General features: G+C 49.8%; 1 protein-coding gene and 1 long non-coding RNA gene across 3 annotated transcripts; one reads left to right on the top strand and one right to left on the bottom strand.

Moving 5' to 3' along the window:
• The first annotated feature begins 335 nt into the window (after window positions 1-335).
• Window positions 336-17,755, top strand: mybl1 (v-myb avian myeloblastosis viral oncogene homolog-like 1). 2 transcript variants are annotated; one of them, XM_030349764.1, is made up of 16 exons: window positions 336-773; window positions 3,547-3,646; window positions 4,416-4,487; window positions 5,681-5,773; window positions 6,822-7,042; window positions 7,409-7,664; window positions 7,906-7,980; window positions 8,680-8,796; window positions 9,951-10,205; window positions 10,683-11,123; window positions 11,634-11,767; window positions 12,146-12,260; window positions 12,555-12,671; window positions 13,162-13,266; window positions 13,837-13,989; window positions 14,270-17,755. In XM_030349764.1, the coding sequence occupies exons 1-16, from the start codon at window positions 751-753 to the stop codon at window positions 14,396-14,398; spliced, it is 2,406 nt and encodes an 801-aa protein (XP_030205624.1). In that variant the 5' UTR covers window positions 336-750; the 3' UTR covers window positions 14,399-17,755. The 2 variants fall into 2 exon arrangements, with proteins under 2 accessions (XP_030205624.1, XP_030205626.1); XM_030349766.1 differs by lacking the exon at window positions 8,680-8,796.
• LOC115537769 (uncharacterized) lies at window positions 5,328-8,673 on the bottom strand. Its single transcript, XR_003974870.1, has 3 exons — window positions 8,499-8,673; window positions 7,924-8,069; window positions 5,328-5,748 (listed from the first exon to the last, which is right to left on the bottom strand). It is a non-coding gene; the product is annotated as an uncharacterized LOC115537769 (long non-coding RNA).
• Window positions 17,756-20,828: the final 3,073 nt, after the last annotated feature.

Raw genomic sequence — 20,828 nt, 5'->3', positions numbered from 1 at the left:
GTCCATGTTTTATTCTATGCTATGTTTTTCCTCTGCTCCTAAACACACATTATTTATTTAGTGCACACTATTTGAACGACTTCAGTCTCACCTAGCAGAGACAACGGGCTCATTTCATGCCCTGGGTTCGCCTTATGAATAGAGCTGTTCAGTGGAGAGGTGACAGAAAAGGTACTATGATTTAATGCGCTGGGTGGGAGCACCTGACGTCATTGGCTCCCGGGAGTGAGCCAATCACGTTAGGCGCTCAGACCCAGCCGCATTTAATCGCTCCCCCCAGGACTCGCTCCCCCCTTCCTGGCCAATGGGAGCAGAGGCCGCCTGCGCAGATTCAAACCCCCTCTGGAAGAAGGCTGGTCGGCGGGATTCGGCGGGATGAACAAAAATGATAATGCCTCGGAGGACGAGTTGAGACCAGTGAGGGAGACAGTGCAGCGCAGCGAGGCGTGCACCACCGCGGACCATTCGGAGTTTATTTATTACTAATCAGACCATAAACGCGCGGGTCTAGATAAACGTGTTCTTTCTAGATAAACGAATCTGTTTTAGTAGGGGATACACCAACGTCTATTTGGACGGGTGTTGAATGACCAAAACAATGGTTTTACAGTAGGAGCGGTTCGTGCGTAATGGTGTGGACTGCAGGATGGCGCGTCGTCAACACTCAGCTCATGTGGACTTCTAGAAGAGGACCGTCTCCTACCATTCGTCTCCTTCACAAAGCGTTCCGCACCGCAGCGGGCTGTCATCATGGACCACGTCAAGACGCGCAGGTGAGCGCGTCAATACGCCGTCAATAACCGCACCGCGAGGCTGTCAGTGGTTCAAGTGCGCCCCTTTAGTTGTTAAATATACATGTTGCAGACATGTACGCTGTTACATACGTGTTTTGTGTAAATGCTTGTGAGCCGTTTGGTTGACGTCGTCTCGGGTCTGTCAGATGTACTCTCGGATCTCGGGTCCGGTGTGCACCTGCTGTGGATCCGTGCTCAGGACAAAGTAGAGCTCATAGAGTAAAGCAGGAGCCCTTAACATCCCCGTTGTACCAGGAGGTCTATACCATCCTGTGTTGGTAAACGATAGAGGAGTTTTTTTGTGTAATAAATAGCATGAATGAGAGTAAATAGGTTGTATAACCTTTAGCAGCGTCTAAATAGAGCCACACACACACACACACACACACACACACACACACACACACACACACACACACACACACACACACACACACACACACACACACACACACACACACACTAGGCTACTGGAAAGTGATACAGCAGCTAGTTTTTTGTTTCTGCTTTGTTTATCGCCCTATTGTCCTTTTACAGCGAGATGCTCATCAGAAACAGTTTAATTCAGCGTTCCTATTAATGTATTAATAATTTAATAATAAATCAATAATAATAGTTTCATCTACCAATTTAATGATTTTGCAGTCTGAAAAAAATCAACAATAGGCTAATAACAAATGAAATAATCTTAATATAAACATTCAGTACCGTAATACAGTAAATAAAGGTAAAAATAAATAAAGAAATTAAATCAATGTTGGCCCTAAAAGAATAAATTAGACAAAGAGTGCACAATCATGAATTGCATGCAAATGAATCCATCAATGAATGATTTATGCTCTGATTGAGGGCTGGGCATTCATACACCCTGATGACATAACAGGCTGTGAACAGGCTGGCGCGTGTCGCCCACCCCCCTCCCCCACCTCCTCGCCCCCCCCCCCCCCCCCCCCCCTCCCCACACACCCCCACCTCTGTGTTACCCCCTCCATCCCTACACCCCTCTCTCACCCCCCCTCCTCACCCACACCCCCCAACCTCAGTGTCCCCCCTCCCACTCCCCCACCCCCACCTCTGTGTCTCCTGGGTGGGGGGGTGTGGGTGGGTGTGAGGAGGGGGGGGGGTGAAATACAGCGGTGTCCCCAGCTTGAGGTTTGAACCCTTGACGTCCTGGTAATGTTCAGTATAGACGCCAGATGAGTCTGAAGGTCTGGATGGGCCTCAGACCGTTAGTTATGACATGTTCCTCAGCTCCTCCCCCCCCCCTCCTCCTCCTCCCCTCCTCCTCCTCCCCTCCTCCTCCTCCTCCTCCTCCTCCTCCCCTCCTCCTCCTCCTCCTCCCCTCCTCCTCCTCCTCCTCCTCCTCCTCCCCTCCTCCTCCTCCCCTCCTCCTCCTCCTCCTCCTCCCAGTGAAACACCTCCAGAGGAGAAAGGGCCTTTTGATGTGGGAGCACCTCTTTCCCCCTGCTCTTGGACCAGGGGGGGGGGGGGGGAGAGAGAGAAAGAGAGAGGGAGAGGGAGAGGGAGAGGAGAGAGAGAGAGAGAGAGAGAGAGAGAGAGAGAGGCCCAGGCTCACTCTCTCATTTCCCTAATTGTGCTTGCGAGATCAATAGACCATATTACTCTGCCAGTTTCAGCTCTTTCATGGCAAGATACTATATGAGTCCTTGGTTTGTGTTTGTTTGTGTGTGTGTATGTGTGCAATAATGTGTGTGTGTGTGTGTGTGTGTGTGTATTTAAGGATGTGTGTGTGTTTGTGTGTGTGCAATGATGTTTATGTGTATGTGTTTGTGTGTTTAAGGTTGTGTATGTGTGTGTGTGTGTGAATGTGTGTGTGTGTGTGTAAGTGCCTCTGTGCGTGTGAGTGTGTGTGCCTCTGTGTGAGTGTGGGTGCCTGTGTATGTGTGCGTGCGTGTGTGCACGATGTATTTGAGTGTGTGTTTAAGGATGTATGTGTGTGTTTAAGGATGTGTGTGTGTTTAAGGATGTGTGTGTGTGTATTTAAGGATGTGTGTGTGATTAAGGATGTGTGTGCGCAGCAGTGTGTATTGCAGTGGGGTATATTATCCCAGCTCTCGGTCCTGGATACGGTATTACTCGGCCACAAGATTTATACGAACACCGCTGAGGCAATTCCTTCCCATGGTTCTTTGCGTTACCATAGATACCGTCTCTAACAATAACAACCCTGGCCGTGCCATGTGGCGGGGGCTGAGGTGACATCACATGTGATGTGGGCCGGGTTGGCCACTCGCTGCAGGGTCATAGTATAGTGCACAACTTCCAAGTTCTCTATGTCTTTATGTACCACGGTTTGCACCGAGGTTTCAGTGGAGGTTTTTCTGCTCAGCGTCGCTGGACAATACTGTGCGATGGACGTGCTCCACTGTCGCGTTGTGTTTTCTCCTTCACAAATGAGAAAACACGCTACTTTGTATGTTTTGCAAAAGCGCCACTGTATGGAGTGGTCATGTTTCTAAAGTTGTCTGTCAATTGGTGGAGCAGAACACAACCGAGCTAGTTTACATTGTAGTTAAACTTACACACTGTGCTCTGCAAATTTTTAAAAGTGTTGAAAGTGTTGAAAGTGTCATATTTCATTGCATCACGACAAAGGTGTTACATTTTATACAAAGAAATGACATGGGAAACACGTCAACACGTCAACCATCAAACACGTCACGTGTTTGACGGTTGGATCGGTGGCTGAAGGTTTGAAACTGTTCCCCCTGACGGCCGTGTTGTCTTCCAGTGATGAAGAGGATGAAGATCTGCACTCGACCGACCCGGAGAGCCGAGAGAAGAGCAAGGACAAGAGGCCGCTGTGTAAAGTCAAGTGGTCCCGGGATGAGGTGGGTGATCACCCTAACCCCTGACCCTAACCCGCCCCAGGGGTCCAGCCCGTAGCCCCTAGACTCTAGCTGTGGTTCAATGGTGTGGAGCGGTGGATTGTACTGGTACCCAGTTTGTTTCTGTTTTCTGGTCATCTGGTACGCTAACTAAAATGATTAAAACATGATCTAAATTTCCGTTTGATTTCCCTTGTTCACTATTGCTACCTCAATAAGGGGGGGGGGGTGTATCAGACTCTTACTAAGGGTATCGACCAAATTACGTCAATAATACATTTGTAATCGGTAATCTGTGCCGAATGTCTAATCTGTGCCGAGCGCAAACACCGCTTAGGGAGATAGAGAGATATCACACCACTACGCAGTAGTTCAATGGGTGATCTCCAACACGGTCAGGGCATTTGAGAGCCAAACACGGTCCGGAGTTCTTTTAGATCTTGGGAAGGAAATCCCACGTGCTTCCTCAAGCCTTGATCACCTGCTATAGGGACGGACACGGGGCTGGAGTGATGGGTTTGAGAGGGGAGATGGAGGGGAGAGGAGAGGGAGGAAGGGAGGGAGAGGGAGGTAAGAAGAGAAGAGGGAGGTACGGATGGGTTTCATTTTTATGTAAATGTGAGAAACACTCACAATCTAAATTAATAACGATGTTGAAATTCAGAAGTTTGTACTGTGGTCCCGATCACGCCGATCAAATGGACAGAAGTATATCCCAGACACTGGTTGGTATCTTGTGTAGTAAACTCTGATTCTCTCTGTTTATTCCCAGGATGACAAACTGAAGAAGTTAGTGGAGCAGAACGGCACCGACTCTTGGAAAGTAATAGCCGGACATTTTACAGTAAGTAGCGTGAAGTCCTGGAAGAGATCCCCATTCTACCCTCCCTACCTGCTCTGGGCCTGTTATATCAATAACTCATCTTGGTCTACAAGATGCTCCAACTGAACAGTTGGAGCGTTGACGTATAAAGGCGACTTTCAGACCAAACCTTGCTTCCCAAATTGGATGGTTTTGAAAGTAATTAGGTCAGGACAAACTGTATTATGTAATTCGATATTGGCTAATTCAGGATTGGCAGAACCTGCTTCCCAATGCTTGGTTTCAAAGTCCGACAAGTTCCTAACAAAATGTGGCTAATATGAGCCAACTAGTTAACTTTCCTTTCACGTTCAAATATTTAGTCCCCAGGCTAAACATCAGTAATCATATAACTGGTCACTTGTTAAACAGCATTTCATAACATTTACTTTTTGATTCCTCTCGGTGTGTATCGCCACCAGACACAACACCCTGTGTGGCCCATTAGCCCGCGAGGATCCATTAGCCCTAGCTTCTGCGCTAATTAGAGACATATCACATTAGCACCGGGGGGGGGGGGGGGTGATTAGCTCAGTGGGGCGTCACCCCACCACAGCTGTCAGAGCGGGGAGAGCGTGAGGCCGATGGCGGTGGTGGTGGAGGTGGAGGTGGTGGTGGTGGTGGAGGTGGTGGTGGTGGAGGTGGTGGTGGAGGTGGTGGTGGAGGGGGTGGTGGTGGAGGTGGTGGTGGAAGTGGGTGTGGAGTGGGTGGAGGTGGAGGAGGTGGAGGTTGAGGTGGTGGTGGCGGTGGTGGTGGAGGAGGTGAAGGTGGTGGTGGTGGTGGTGGTGGTGGTGGTGGTGGAGGTGGAAGGGGTGGAAGAGGTGGTGGTGGAGGTGGTGGTGGAGGAGGTGGTGGTCAGGGTGATGGATATGGAGATGATGGTGATGGTGGAGGTTCTGGATATGGTGGAGGAGGTGATGGTGGTGTTGGAGGTTACAGTGGGCTGTTATGATAAGGTGCTGTCGCAGGTGGTGGTGTTGGAGGAGGTGGTGCTGGTGGAGGTGGTGGCAGTGGTGGCTGGGGGCTACAGTGTGCCGTAATGACGAGGTGCTGGCCATGGTATTGGTGGAGGTGGTGGTGGAGGTGGTGGTGGAGGTGGTGGTGCCAGTGGCGGTGGTGCCTACAGTGTGCCGTAATGACGTGCTGTTCCTGATGACGGTGTCCTTGTGTCACAGGGGAGGACAGATGGCCAGTGTCAGCATCGCTGGCAGAAGGTGCTGAACCCCGAGTTGGTGAAAGGACCCTGGACAAAGGAGGAGGACCAGAAGGTAAGAGGAGACGCAGGGCGTGGCTCCTCCACCTCCTCCTCCTCCACCTCCTCCCCCAGCCTCCTCTGGGCGGAGGGGAGTAACCGATCCTGTGGAAGTATCTGGAAGGACAATAAAAGGTTTACAGTCGGAAGGAGGAGGATGTAAAAAAGAATGTAAAGAAAGGGTAAATCTGTTACCCTCCTCCGCGGAAAACTGGCCCTACGGGTTCCCGCCAAAAAGACGGGCCGGACAGGTTTGGCGCCAAAATTCTCGACCGGGGCCTGAGTTTAGCTTTTCTTGGCGATGCGAATGCTCCACTACCTCATGGCTTTGCTCAACTCAGACCTGCCAGGGCTCTGGTTTGAGAGGGGCCAGCTCTGAGGGCCAGACTCAGGGCCCAAAGCCATCTCCGTGTCTGAGAGCGTTTTTCCTTATACGGCACGCGGCTCTGACGGAATGTCGGGCATTCCTTCGTCATCCCGTTCCCCCCCCCCCCCCCCTTGTTGGCATCGGGACGGAAACACAAACACACGCTCAGCTATCAATAACGAGAGCTGACGGGTGACCTCAGAGTCTCTCACAGCCAGCGTGTTCTGTCTTACTTCCATGTTAGCCTTGTGAACATTCATTTAACATTCATTCAAGCAGTCAGTGTGGCAGGTCTTGACCCAGAATTGGTTTGTTATGAACTGTAGTATTAATAAGGGAATATAAAAAAAGGCAAATGTTTATAGAATGTATAAAGAAGTTTACATTCATTCAAGCTTTTGCGGTGGCAGTTTCTGTACCCAGATTGTTTAGTAATGAACTTTTCCATTATTAAGGAAAAAGAAAAAAGGCAAATATTCACAGAATGTATAAAGAGTTTTGTGTGTGCTGGCCCAGAATGTGTTAGTTATGAACATTCGGATTAATAAAGAAAAAAAAAAAAAAAGGCAAATCTTCATGAAAGGACAAGGACGTTTTCTTCTTCAATGAGAAGGGTTAGGGTTGCCAGATTGGCTGATTGGCCAGCGTTGCCAGATTGGCCGTAATCCCTCTTTTCTTGTCGATCCCCTGTTCCCAGGTGATCGACCTGGTCCATAAGTACGGGCCGAAGCGCTGGTCGGTGATCGCCAAGCACCTCCAGGGCCGCATCGGCAAGCAGTGCCGGGAGCGCTGGCACAACCACCTGAACCCCGAGGTGAAGAAGAGCTCCTGGACCCAGGAGGAGGACCGGGTCATCTACCAGGCCCACAAGAGGCTGGGCAACCGCTGGGCCGAGATCTCCAAGCTGCTGCCCGGCAGGTCAGAGCCCCCCCCCTGCCTGACAGCCACGCTTTTATTTTGAAGCCACTGAACAGGATGTGGGGACTCCACTCCCCACAACCTGTTCAGTGGCTTTGTTTACTTTGAAATGTTGGGATTAAATATTAGCAAAAGTCGAACATTGTGGTAAGGTCTTGAGCAAATGTGGTCAGGGATTACTTTTTGATCAATTCAATACGATGATGAAGGTTTTCTAGTGCAGATGTAGACATGAAACTGAACATGACTTTCCTTTTCTCACACACACACACACACACACACACACACACACACACACACACACACACACACACACACACACACACACACACACACACACACACACACACACACACACACACACAGGACGGACAACTCCATCAAGAACCACTGGAACTCCACCATGAGGAGAAAGGTGGAGCAGGAGGGGTATCTGCAGGACGGCTGCCGACCCTTCACCTCCTCCTCCTCCTCTTCCTCCTCCTCCTCCTCCTCCTCCCACGCCAAGAGACGCCAGCACAGGCCCTGTCCCCCGGCTCCGCCTCCTCCTCCCCCACCACCTCCTCCGTCGGATCACCAGCACTGCGACCACAGCCCCCTGGCCCTGACCGGCCCCAACCAGGTCCGCTGGGTTGATTAACACACGCACATCGCACACACAGAAGCACACAGAAGCACACACTCAGATTTACAGCACACACTCGCGCCCGCAACAACACTGACGCCTGCACGCACGCACGCACGCACTCACTCACTCACACACCTCACTTGAAAGGCTCCTTGGATAAAACCATCTGCTGAATTACATTTATAAAAATGAAATGTATTGACCGCTGTGTGTGATCCCGCTGTGTGTGATGTAGATGGGCGGATATCCTTACGACCAGCACACCGGACACCTGATCGAGAGCCTGCTGGACTCCTCTGGCTTCCTCTCGGTGAGTCTGGTTCACGTGGGTCTTGTGTCTGTGTGTCACCGTTTCTACGTGTCACCGTCACCTCTTTGGATCTTCTTCCACTGCTGCAGCTGTTATTTATTCAAAGGGAGAGTGAACCCAAAATTCGTCTTTTGTTAAGTTTTAAACGCGGTCACATGTCTGATATGATCTTCAACATAGTAGTCAATGCCGTTTTATCACCGTTACTGAAATAAGGGGAGTAATTAACCGATGTTTTTAACAGTTTGAGATCGTTCCACTCTGCTCTGAAGGCAGGTGGCGTTCTTCTTGTGACTCTGAGTAAACTCTTCGTCGTCATAACGACGGTGTAGGGGGCATGTCATAACCAACATCCCTGATTTTAAGACTTATGAATAACGACGGTACTACAAGAGTAGAACAAAGTTACCGTGGGTCGTAACCATAGGGATTACACAGCCCAAAACTATCGACTTTTATCGCATATTGTTCGAAATCGAGCAGAAACTGGGGGTTCACTCAAACTTCAAATCACTAACCTTTGTCTTCAAATCCAGAATGTAAACTTCTCCTCTTTACTTCTTCCCGGAGGTGGACGATAAGATTCAATCTGATAATTAATGAATGTGTAAAACCTTCTCTTTTTCCTCCCTGGTCTCCTCTCCTCCTTGATTCCTCCTTCCTCCTCTCCTCTCTCCTCTCTCGGTGTGTCTCCTTCAGCCGAGCTCCCTGGACGACCCAGACAGAGAGCAGCGAATCAAAGAGCTCGAGCTGCTGCTTATGTCAGCAGAGACTGAGGTCCGTCGCCGCGACGACCAGCGACGGGCCCCCCCCCTCGTAAGAGCCCCCCTCTGGCGCCCGTCGGCCCGCTGTAGTTTTTGGCCTGCTGTAGTTCTAGTCTTGCTTTAGTTTTTAGCCTGCTGTAGTTTTTGGCCCACTGTAGCTTTTTGGCGTGTTGTCATTTTTTGAGCCTGCTGTATTTTATGGCCCGCTGTAGTTTTTGGCCTGCTGTAGTTTTTGGCCTGCTGTAGTTTTTGATCTTTTGTAGTTTTTGTCCTGCTGTAGTTTTTAGCCTGCTGTAGTTTTTGGCCTGCTGAAAATGTTGGCCTGCTGTAGTGGAAGTGTGCGTAGTTTCTTTGCAGCGTTCGAAATTATGTTGCACTGACGTTTGCTAGCTTGCGTGCACGTGCGTCAACACAGCAAACGTGCTAGTAGTGTTAGCTTCTGTAGCTGCTATAGCTAGCCTTCCTTCCTCCCCACATCAGGGCTGTGATGTGGGGAGGAAAAATCTCCCCATCCCTCCATTAGCATCTTCTCAACCTTTAGCCGCCGCTAGCTCTCACTAAACCTCCCCCATCCACCCTCTCCCCCATCCTCCCCCCACATGCCTCCCCCATGCTCAGCCGGTTGGCTGTCAACTCTTCTTGGTGCTCCTTGTCTTTCTGTACAGTTTCTTAACCCTCTTTCCGTACCCCCATCATCACATGACCCTATTTCCTGTCTTATTCGTTCCTGCTCATTGGTCGAGCCTCAAAAGGGGGATTATACGGTGAATGTCATTGGTCGATGAGAGTTCATGAAAAGTCCAAACACTGGAACAAATACAAACAGTATTAGTAACTTTTGATGTATTATAACTAATGGATGTACTAATATGGATGCTGGAATTGGATATCAGTCAAATACATGCCATAAATAACCAAATTAAAATCTAAAGAAAAGCTATTCTAACTCTCCCAAACCTAAACAATTTGACCAAACTGAGGCTTGAAACACTGGAGCCCTGCTCTGTGTTGACTGAGGCGTCGTCAATAACACACAGTATTGGTACATCCCGAGTTACAACAACAACAAGGTTACTATTCAGCATCTAGTCGACGAGTTGGACTCCACTACCCAGCATGCATCTGTCACGACCCCGCCTCCCCGCTGGTGGGGGTGTCCACGGCCCGGCCCTCTAACCCCCGGCCCCTCCTTCCGACCCCCTGTAGAGCGTGGAGCAGCAGCTCTTCTCCTGGTCCGACGGGCCCCTGACCCCCACTGGGACCCCCCCCAGCAGCACCAGCAGCCAGGAGGACCAGGAGGCCCCGGGGCCCTGGAGGGGGGCCCCCCACCAGGGAGAGGGACCCCCCGCGGGGCCGCTCCCCGTCTCCCCCAGCAAGTTCCTGGCGGCGGAGGCGAGCACGGTGCTGTCCACCCTGCACACCATCCCCGAGTTCGCCGAGACCATGGAGCTCATCGACTCGGTGAGTGGGGGGGGAGGAGGTGGAGGGAGGGGGGGAGGGGGAGAGAGGGGAGGGAGGGAGGAGAGAGAGGAGGGAGGGGGGAGAGAGAGGGGGAGGGAGGGAGGGGGAGTGGGAAGGGAGGCGGGAGAGAGGATGGAGGGGGGGAGATGGGAGGGAGAGAGAGAGAAACGGCAGTTTAACTGTTACATTGAAAACACACTTGGTTCACATCTCGGAGAAATCGCCATTATGCACTTGGCTACAGCTAATTAAAAAGATTTGATGGAAGTGTTCTAGAAGCTAGAAGCTAAATCGTGCAGCACACGTGTACTTTCTTACCGTACACTTTGATTTTGCCGAGAAGATGTTTTGGAAAAATCCTCTGAGAGTGGCTTATTATGAATGTGAATGACCAACATGGACGCCGGTGGAGCCTTTGAGGCTCGCCGCCAGCCTCCAGCAGACACAGAGACCGGGCGTATTGAAGACCCGGTGCAGCTGTGCTCCTCTCTCCAGGACCCCATGGCGTGGAGCGAGGTGGCCAGCTTCCACCTCTCCGACGGCGGGACGCCCCCCCGGAACGCCAAGGGAGCCTACTCCCCTTCTCCTCCTCCTCCTCAGGAGAGAACCACGACGGAGCAGCAGGAGCAGGAGGAGGACGAGGAGGAGGAGGAGGAGGAGGAGGACGTCCGCTACACCGTCCACGCCTTGGCCGCCGTCTCCGGCAGCCTCGGCAAACAGCGCACCCCGCTGGGCCCCGGCCGGGCCCCGACGCCGGGCCCCAACGCACCCAGGCCCGGGCAGACGTCCCTGGGTCGCGTGAGGAGGAGGACGGGGCAGTCCCCCATGTGCGACCGCACCTGTCCGTCCTTCCTGGAGAACGTCCAGGTGTCCCCCAGGAAGACGCCCAGCAAGGGCCTGCCCTTCTCCCCGTCGCGGGTGAGACGAGCTCAAGGGTTACAGTGTTGTTTTAGTTAATCTGTAAAATACTTTAAAAGAACATGCAGGAAACCATGACCTACTTACACTTACTTTGATTCTAGTCTTAGAATCAAAGTAAGTGTAAGTAGGTCTTCAGGTACTTCACAGAACACGTGTCTGAAACCTCAGCTCCCGGTCGGACATTTGGGATTGCATGTTTCCATATCTGGTGCAACCATCGTCTGCAGTCAAATTGTAACCTGACCTCTCTCTGTCTCTCTCTCTGTCTCTCTGTCTCTGTCTTTCTCTTTCTCACTGTCTCCCCCCCCCCCCCCCCCCCCCTCTCTCTCTCTCTGTCTCTCTTTCTCTCTGTCTCTCTCTATCTCTCCCCCCCTCTCTGTCTCTCTCCCTCCCTCCCTCCCTCTCTGTCTCTCTCTCTCTCTCTCTCTCTCTCTCTCTCTCTCTCTCTCTCTCTCTCTCTCTCTCTCTCTCTCTCTCTCTCTCTCTCTCTCTCTCTCTCCCCTCCAGCTCTTCAACATGTCGGGGGCTGACCAGCTGTGGCTGGACCACCCGTCCTACACCTCCACGCCCGTGTGCGGGCAGAAGGGTCTGCTGACCACGCCCAGCCACAACCTGCCCAAGAGCCAGAAGGAGAACGCGGGGTACGGGCCACCAGTCAGGGACACTCTATTAGTGTGGCCGCAGTTACACTCCGGGCCCAAACGTAGGAACCTTCGGAATACGTTTTCAGTGACCGATAAAAAGGCTTCTTAGTGTGGGACAGGCGGTCCTACGTTTTGGTCGTAACGAGTTTTGTTTCGTTTGCGTAACGTCGCTCGCTGTAGATCGTAGTCCCGTTCCCCGATTTTTATTCCGATGTTTGTGTTTTAGTGTGGACAGATGTGTGCTACGTTTTTGTTGTTTTTGTCGTACCGAGTTTGGTTCCGTTTGTATAACGTCTCTCGCTGAAGATCGTGGTCATGTTCACCGATCTTTATTCCGATCTTTGTGTTTTTTCGGACGCTGTGTGCCTCCCGTAGCTCCAGGACTCCGAAATATCGGAAGACTGTCATGATCCCGACTCCCAGGACGCCGACGCCGTTTAAGAACGCTCTGGCGGCGCAGGAGAAGATGCACGGGCCGGTCAAGATGGAGGTGAGGGTCGCCATATTATTGGCCTATCGTAAACCCAACGGTTTAAACGGTTTTAAACCGACTAAAATATGTTAGTCCTGTAACAAAATAGCACTGAAAACTCAGTAATGGATATCGGCATTGACATCGGCCCTGTTCACATCAGCTTCCGATTAAATAAACCCTAGACACACATCCCTTATATGAATTGATATTAGTAATATTATCGATATTAATTAATAATGTGATTGATATCTAACCTCATACGGTTGTGTTTGTCTGTGTGTGTGTGTGCGTGTGCGTGTGTGTGTGTAGCCCCAGCCCCTGGCCTTCTTGGAGGAGGACATCCGGGAGGTTCTGAAGCAGGAGACCGGAGCCGACATCTTCATCCGGACGGACGCCCAGCCGGACTACGACTCCTGGAAACACAACGTAGGCGTTCCTCCCCTTCCTCCGTTTATCCTCCTCACACCGTCCTGTCTGTGGAGGATGAGCTCACAGCTGGGCTAAAACCTCTGTTACTTTAGAACCATTACGGTAATTCCACTGTTACTACAGCAGTGGTTCTAAAACCTCCGTTAATTTAGAACCATTACGGTAATTCCACTGTTACTACAGCAGTGGTTCTAAAACCTACAACTGCTGGAATTACCGTAATGATTCTAATGTAACAGGTTTCCGGGAAACTGGTTTTTAGCACTTCAGAACTGATGGTTTGTTCTCCAGTTGAAGGGAAGTGTGACACTGGCCATAGTTCTCTGTGGAAACATTTTTTTCATTTTCTTATTTTGGTTATCTTAAATGGCTTGATCTTAGGGAATCGATACATACTCTTGGGAGAAGTGGACCCTGGCTTAGCGCTAAGGGTTTGAATCTTGGTGTGGGTGTAGAGGTGACTCTGTTGGTCTGTCTCCCCCCTCAGATGAGCGGGCCGGCCAGGAAGGTGAGGAAGGCCCTGGTTCTGGACCCCTGGGGGAAAGACTGCCTCCACGTGGAGCTGTTTGAAGACCCACTCAACACAGCCCAGGTAGGGCTCACTCAGGGGCCGTTTCTATTGGCTCTGCTGCGCTTCCGGGGGTCCACGCCTGAGATACACCCCCCCATCATAGCTGAGAGATGCCGATTGATAGACTCAAGGATTGCTCGGTCTTTCTTGAAAGAGTAAACATACATACCTGGATCCAACAGTTAACAAAGGACCATCTCAATTCCAATTAGGGCATTTGGCAGAAACTTTTATCCAAAGCGACTTACATCGGTTAATACGCACATTGACACACCGACAGCAGAGTCAACCTTGCGAGGCGACAGCCAGCTCGTCAGGAGCAGTTAGGGTTAAGTGTCTCGCTCAGGGACTCCTCGACACTCAGCTAGGAGGAGCCGGGGCTCGAACTAGCAACCATTCGGTTACAAGACATCTGCTCTACCTCCTGAGCTAAGCCGAACCCAATGCCTTGTTTTTAACAGTTATACTCGAGCGTAAAGAGTAACCATTGTTCCTTGCGTCAGTATAACTGACACCAATGCTACTGTCTTAAACAATATAAACACACTAGAGAGGGTATTTATTAATAAACCTTTATGGACACGTTCCCAGGTGGCGTCGGAGAGTCTCCTGAGCAGCTCGTTGCTCATGACGCCCGCCTCGGAGAGAGGGGCCCCGGCCGGGAGGGACAGGGCCCCTCAGCATCGCCACGGCAACCAGAGGACAAAGAGGATGTCGGCCTCCCACAGGACCCCGCCGCGGCCGGTACGCAGACCTCTCTCGCTAGCGCAGAGCCGTTCATTCTGCTGAACGCTGAAAGAATTAACGCACGTTTTAAGACATAAAGCCAAACAACATAAGAAAACAAAAGACACACAACATATTTTCTTGACGGGTACAGACCTGTCGACGAGGAAGTTCAACGCGGCTCTAAAATCATGTCTTGCCACTCTCTCACACACAGACACACACACACAAAGACCAGCCAGTCACTGGTCTGTGTCCCTGGTCCGTTAGACCCCCCTGACTCTCTTTCTCCCCCCAGGAGAGGAAGGACTGGGAGGCGGTGGTCTACGGCAAGACGGAGGACCAGCTGATCATGACAGAGCAGGCCAGGCAGTACCTGAAACCCTACCCCATCCCGGGCTCCACCGCCCGGACCCTCGTCCTCTGAACGGCCACCCCCCCCCCCACCACCATCCACCCCTGTTGCTAAGGAAACAGAAACAAAGTTCTTCCGTCACAACGAGAGGCGCTTTTTCGACAACAGCAAGAGGCAGAAGGATAAACTGTTGAATCTGGAGTGGGGAACGTTTTGGGCTTTTTTCAGTTTCTAGGTTTTTATAATTTTTTCTGGACGGAGCAGACTCAACTGCCACTTACGTCAGCTCCAAATACAATGTCGTTATTATTTTCCGTTTCTAGGTCACTGCCAAGATCCCCCTCTCAACCGCCGATTGGCCGGTAGTTCGGTCTGTTTGTGTCTCCGCTTCGTACCAGTTGGGTACTGGTTGTACTGGTTTTGTTTTGCTGTGATGGTGACTAGGGCTGGGTCTCGTGGCCAATTTCCTAAATCGATTCGATTTCGATTCATAAGGTTCTGAAACGATTAATCACGATTCGATTTGATTCAATCTGCTCTTGAATAATGAAAATGGCTCTCTTCATCTTAAACAACAGGTTGTAAGTGCAAACTTGTAAATTGGACAGTTTAAACTTGAGCTGTAAACAAAATTGTCTCAAGTCTCAAAAGTGCAATTTTGAAATTAGAAAGGAATTGCAAGTGAAAGTGTACTTAATCTACAACAATCCATCACTGAAAATTGCATTAAGGCATTGTTTATTAAAGTGCAAAAATAATAATAATGGTAACAACTAAAAAAAAAAATTAGAAAAAAATCTAGCTCATGCCCTATGAATCGATATTGCAAAATTGAAATTAAATAAAAATTTTTGCCCAGCCCTAATGTTGACGCCTCATGCACATACTCTCGGCTGTAGATAGAGATAGTTCATAATTAGCGTTGGCTACTTGTGAGCTTAATATTTTTAATATATTTGTTGAATGAAAGGGAAGACTTTTAATATGTTAACGCTGTTCATTAGGTGTGTCTTCCAAGCTTTGTCGAGCTGAGGTCTTCCATAAAACTCACGTTGACTAAAGGTTACAGGAATGTTGTGTGATCAGGAAATAGTGCTAACTTTATTTTCTTTTTAAAAAGTTCACCTTTTTGATATTAAACGGTTTGTAAGACCCCAGGATATTTGTTAAAGTTCTCTCTGTCCTGATGGAAGCCTGCCATTATTTCTGTTCATCTCCCCCCCCCCCCCTCGTGATGTACGCACGCTCTGAAACTGGCCAGTTGACCAACCATTGACATCCATTACCTCTCCCCTAACAGTATCTTTGCTTTGTCCAAACCAAGTTAATGCCTACGAAATGCTGGATTCGTTAGTTTTTGGGCACAGGGGAGTTTGTATGGGCTTACTTGTGTTTGACAGAACAAAGAAGTAGCTATAAGAGCGGCTGCGCACTCGATTATTAGAATGGACGTCAATGACCGGTCAACTGCCAGATTTCAGACTGCACACACACAGGGAGAAGGGGATGAGTTGAACAGAAATCATGGCTGATTCACATCTCGACAGACGATGTTAACAATCAACTTTCACCAAATCAGCAAAAGTTCTTGAGGGAGACATTTTTATCGTGTTCGTTCAGTTTTGTTTTATTTCATGAAGAATGCTATCCCGATGGATATCATGTATTTGGCAGACGGAGACAGGAAGCTGTCATTATTGCACTACCAGGGAGTTTCCTGTTGGATGAAGAAAGGCTGGTTTTTTTAGGGAAACTGGTTTTAGCACTTCAGAAATTATGGTTTGTTCGCCAGTTGAAGGGTAGGACTGAGGCCATAGTGCTCTGTGGATTTTTTTATCTGAAATGGCTTAATCTTAGGAATCAATACATATTCTTGGGAGAAGTCGATCCTGGCTTAGGATGGCCGTTTAAAACACTCTAAAATAAGGAAATAACCGATAACTTCTAAAGCCAACTGTATTTTCTCAAAGAGGAGGAAACCAGTTTGAAGGTTCCTGTGTGAGTCTGACAGACCAGTATGTCCTGGTCAGAGCACACTGAGACTGACTCACAGTCAGAGGGAGGGCTGAGCTATTTATTTAACGTCTACTAATTTATTTATTTTTAAAGAAAAAAACAACAGAAATTTAAGAAACTATTGAAGAATTCTATTTTCTTTTTTTTCCTCGCTGTTGAAGAATATCCACGTTGGTCTTCCAGAGACAACAAGTATTTGTTGTAAACAGACACCGCCATTTAATAATAATAACATGTAGTTCTATCACTGAATCAGTGTGTGTGTGTGTTCATCTAGAAGGATTTCTTTGCAGACCTCTAATCATAGGCAAAATTGCACTTTTTTGTACTCATTGTGTTTACTCGTGATAACATCGTTCGTGTGTGCTGATAACTTAGCTCCTGGTGTGGGTTCGGATGCGTTGCTCGTCTAAATCCCCAAAGTGTGATGATGGTTGTAAGGAAATAAGATCGAGCTGCTTATCTGTTATCCTTTATTATTTAACGGAACAATGTCCTGCCATCCTGGCTCTGGCCCCTCCAGCTCTATGGTGGACGGACCAGTCCCGAAGCCTTCCACACTAAACATGTCGGGGGTTAGCTCCATGCCCACTGCCAAGCCAAGAGGAGAAACTCACTCAGAAACGTCCATGTTAACTCCCGCCCAAAAACAGACGTACGAGTTTAACCAGACGTGTGTCTGAAGCGCACTGTGCTTCCGTGTTCCCCGACCGGTGATGACCTCACCTTGTCCGTCTCTTCAGTAGGATTGATCTTTGACGATCTGTGATCGGCGGTGACAATTGTCCAGGATTCCAGTAATGCTAGGCCCAGCTCTTCCTTTATAATCTGGGTTTAGCAGACAAGATTATCTGGCATTATGTGTCTTGAGGAAAACGATAAAGGGCTGAATTATCTTGTCAGGTCACACATTTTAAACGAGGGTTTAAAGACGCTTAGACGAAGGGTTTAAAGACGTTTAAAGACGCTTAGACGCATTAGCGGTAGTGCTGGAGGAGGTCCGCGGTTTGTGTACTACGGTGGCCTGGATGGGTCAGACAGCTGAGTGTATATACTGTAAACGTGTGTGTTGTTGCTGTGTTGTTTGTTGGACTGTACATTCCATTTCTAGGAGTAATATATTTGTTTCTTAACCGTTGGCCGCGTTGCGTCCGTGTAGTTGAGATTACCTTGAAGTTCACGCAGAGGACAGTCGTAGCAGTCTCCACCTTCTCCCGTCGTCGACGCATGACGCTTTAACCTTTGAGTCGTTTCTACCGTGTTTAACACTTGCATCGTACTTTAGACAGTATAACAGTATTTTCAGTATGTTGGATCCATTCCCCGAGGTACCTGTAGACTTTCTGCTGACTGCCATTGTAACCATGTACTTAAAGAGGGAAAATAAAAAGCATTTTGTTTGCATGAAATCCACCTTGTTTTGTCTTTCTTACAACCCCCTTGGCCAATCCCATCCAAGATGGCGGCAGGTGTCTCGAACAGTTGGCCCAGTGCAACACTCAGTCATACCGCTCCTACATAATTACGATTTCTAACCGGCCCGTCAATCTAATGACAGGCTCTCCACAGGCAGAACAAGACGTCAAGGCATCGGCCCAAACCGCTCGGCCAAGACCCCCCCAATACCACCCCCCCAGCAGGACCCAAGAGGGACTTCTGTTGTTTACCCAGATGGGACTGACATCCAAATGGGCCTTCTTCATCACATGTACACTCAGAGTTGGACCCACGCGTGTGTGCGTGTGTTTGTGTGTGTGTTTAGGGGCTGATGGGTGTGTGTGTGTGTGAGTGTGTGTGTGTGTGTGTGTGGGGGGGGGGGGGGGACACGAGCCTGCCAGAGCAGAACAAGAAGCCTCTCCACAGGGTCAGCTGTGGGCCTAAAGAGCTCCGCTCACCCGTGACTTAACGCCGGGCGCCTTTGTCCGAGGGGGCTGTTGGTTTACAACCTCATTCAGCCTGTTGGCCCCCACGGAATGGAGGGAGCCAAGGACTGACCCTTATGTTGGGGGACACGCGCGCACACACTCACACACACACACACACACAAACACACACACACACACACACACACACACACACACACACACACACACACACACACACACACACACACACACTATGACGCCCACACACACACACACGCACACACACACACACACACACACACACACACACACACACACACACACACACACACACACACACACACACACACACACACACACACACACACACACTAACACGCCCACACACTTAATCAGTGGTTCTCAACAAGTGGGGAGCAGAGCTTATGCCAAACCATAATCTTTAAAGAAGCCCATTAATAAATGAATGCTTGATGTTAATTTTTCTTCCATTGGTTCAACTCAGTGGATTTCATGTCAGAGTTCCCAAATGGTGCAGCTTTCTGTCCCCTCGATGTGTTAAACACTACCAGAAGGCGTCGTTGATAACTGCAATATTGGTAAAGACGAGTTTGTTTCTGGGCGGTGACTTGATGATCGATGAGGGTCCAGAGACCAGTCAGACCAGTGCCCTGGATCAATATGTCCTTCATGGCTCTGGTCCCTAGTAGGACCAGTGCTTTTGTTCTAAGATGACCCCCACTCAGGGGTGAACGGGGGTCTGTGGCTCCGGGCCTTCTGATTGGTGCTCTGCACCTCTCCTTATGCTGTACCACTTAAACCAGCCATTGTTTCGGATTATCGACGCGCCGCTCAAACCTCCACGCGGAAGACGTTCCACGCAAGCGAACCCAGCCAAGCTCTGAGTCTCACGATCGAGACCTCAGATTACAATTTCTCTCTCTTCCTGTAAAATTAATCATAATCATTTAGCATTTTAGCGTGTTCAAATTTTTCAATGTATTCCATTTTATTGACGTATATGTAAATACCCCAAAATAAACAGCAGTGCCAGTGACGCGAAGGGTTAGTTTGCTTGTGTGTGTGTGTGCGTGTGTCTGTGGGGATGTGTGTGTGTGTTTGTGAGCACGTGTGTGTGTGTGTGTTTGTGAGCACTTGTGTATGTGTTTGCGAAAACAAAAGTGTGTGTGTGCTTCTGAGTGCACATGTGTGTGACTGTTAGCACGTGTGTGTGTGTGTTTGTGAAAACATGCGTGTGTGTGTGTTTGCGAGTGCATGCATGTGCTTGTGTCTATGAGCACATGTGTGTGTGTGTTTGTGGAAACATGTGTGTGTGTGTGTGTGTTTGCGAGTGCATACATGTGCTTGTGTCTATGAATACATGTGTGTGTGTGTGTGTGTGTGTGTCTGTGAGTGTGTGTGTGGCTCTACCTTGTCCGTCGTCGATTAAGAGCAGCACATCAAACAGCGCTGAGAGCTGCTCCTCCCCTCGACAGGCAGAAGCGTGCACACGCACCCACACACACACACCCTGCTCTTTGTGTGTGCCAGACAGCAGATGGCAGCCTATTGGAGGACAGGGGAGTCATCTGGCAGGCACCCTGCTACCCCTCACCCGCCCTCTCCCCCTCCCTCCCCCACCTCCCCCCCCCCCTCGAAACACCCAGGCCAACAGCAGGGACAGAACACAGTTTGGGCGGGAAACCCCACAGCCCCAAGTGTGTATGTGTGTGTGTGTGTGTATTTATGTGTGTGTGTGTGTGTTTATGTGTGTGTGGTTGTCCAGGGCCCAAGGGAGGGTATGAGGTGTTTGTGTGTGTGTGTGTGTGTGTGTGTGTGTGTGTGTGTGTGTGTGTGTGTGTGTGTGTGTGTCCATTAGTGTGTGTGTACAGGGGCCAAGCAAGGGTATGAAGTGTTTGTGTGTGTGTGAGTGTGTGTGTGTCTGTGTCAATGAGTGTGTGTTTACAGGGGCCAGGGGAGGGAAGGAGGTGTTTGTGCGTGCGTGCGTGTGTGTGTGTGTGTGTGTGTGCGTGTGTGCGTATGTTTCAGCTTGGGTCCTGCGCCTCTTAAATAGGTCAGTGTGTCCACTTGTTTGTTGGTGATCTCTGATGTGTGACAAGGAATAGAATAATCACAAGTATGTTTTAATTAGTGCGTAATCCCATGAAAATAATAATAATCTTCATATTTTAGCTACCTTAGAAGGAGCCCATTTATCTACAGACAACGTTCAGGACGTCCGTGACGCCCACACTGTAGCAGAGTAGAGACTGGAGCTGAGTCATGAGAGCCATGCAGAGTCAGTGTGTTCCCAATAACGCCCACAGGCTGGGTTCACCTGTCCTCTTACCTGTCCCCTCACCTGTCCCCTCACCTGTCCTCTTACCTGTCCTCTCACCTGTCCTCTCACCTGTCCTCTCACCTGTCCCCTCACCTGTCCTCTCACCTGTCCTCTCACCTGTCCTCTCACCTGTCCCCTCACCTGTCCTCTCACCTGTCCCCTCACCTGTCCTCTTACCTGTCCCCTCACCTGTCCCGTCACCTGTCCCCTCTCCTGTCCTCTCACCTGTCCCCTCACCTGTCCTCTCACCTGTCCCCTCACCTGTCCTCTTACCTGTCCC

Source organism: Gadus morhua, chromosome 23 (assembly GCF_902167405.1).
Source record: "Gadus morhua chromosome 23, gadMor3.0, whole genome shotgun sequence".
In the NCBI taxonomy this organism is placed as follows: Eukaryota; Metazoa; Chordata; class Actinopteri; order Gadiformes; family Gadidae; genus Gadus; species Gadus morhua.
This window is presented reverse-complemented; position numbering and strand designations above follow the sequence as displayed.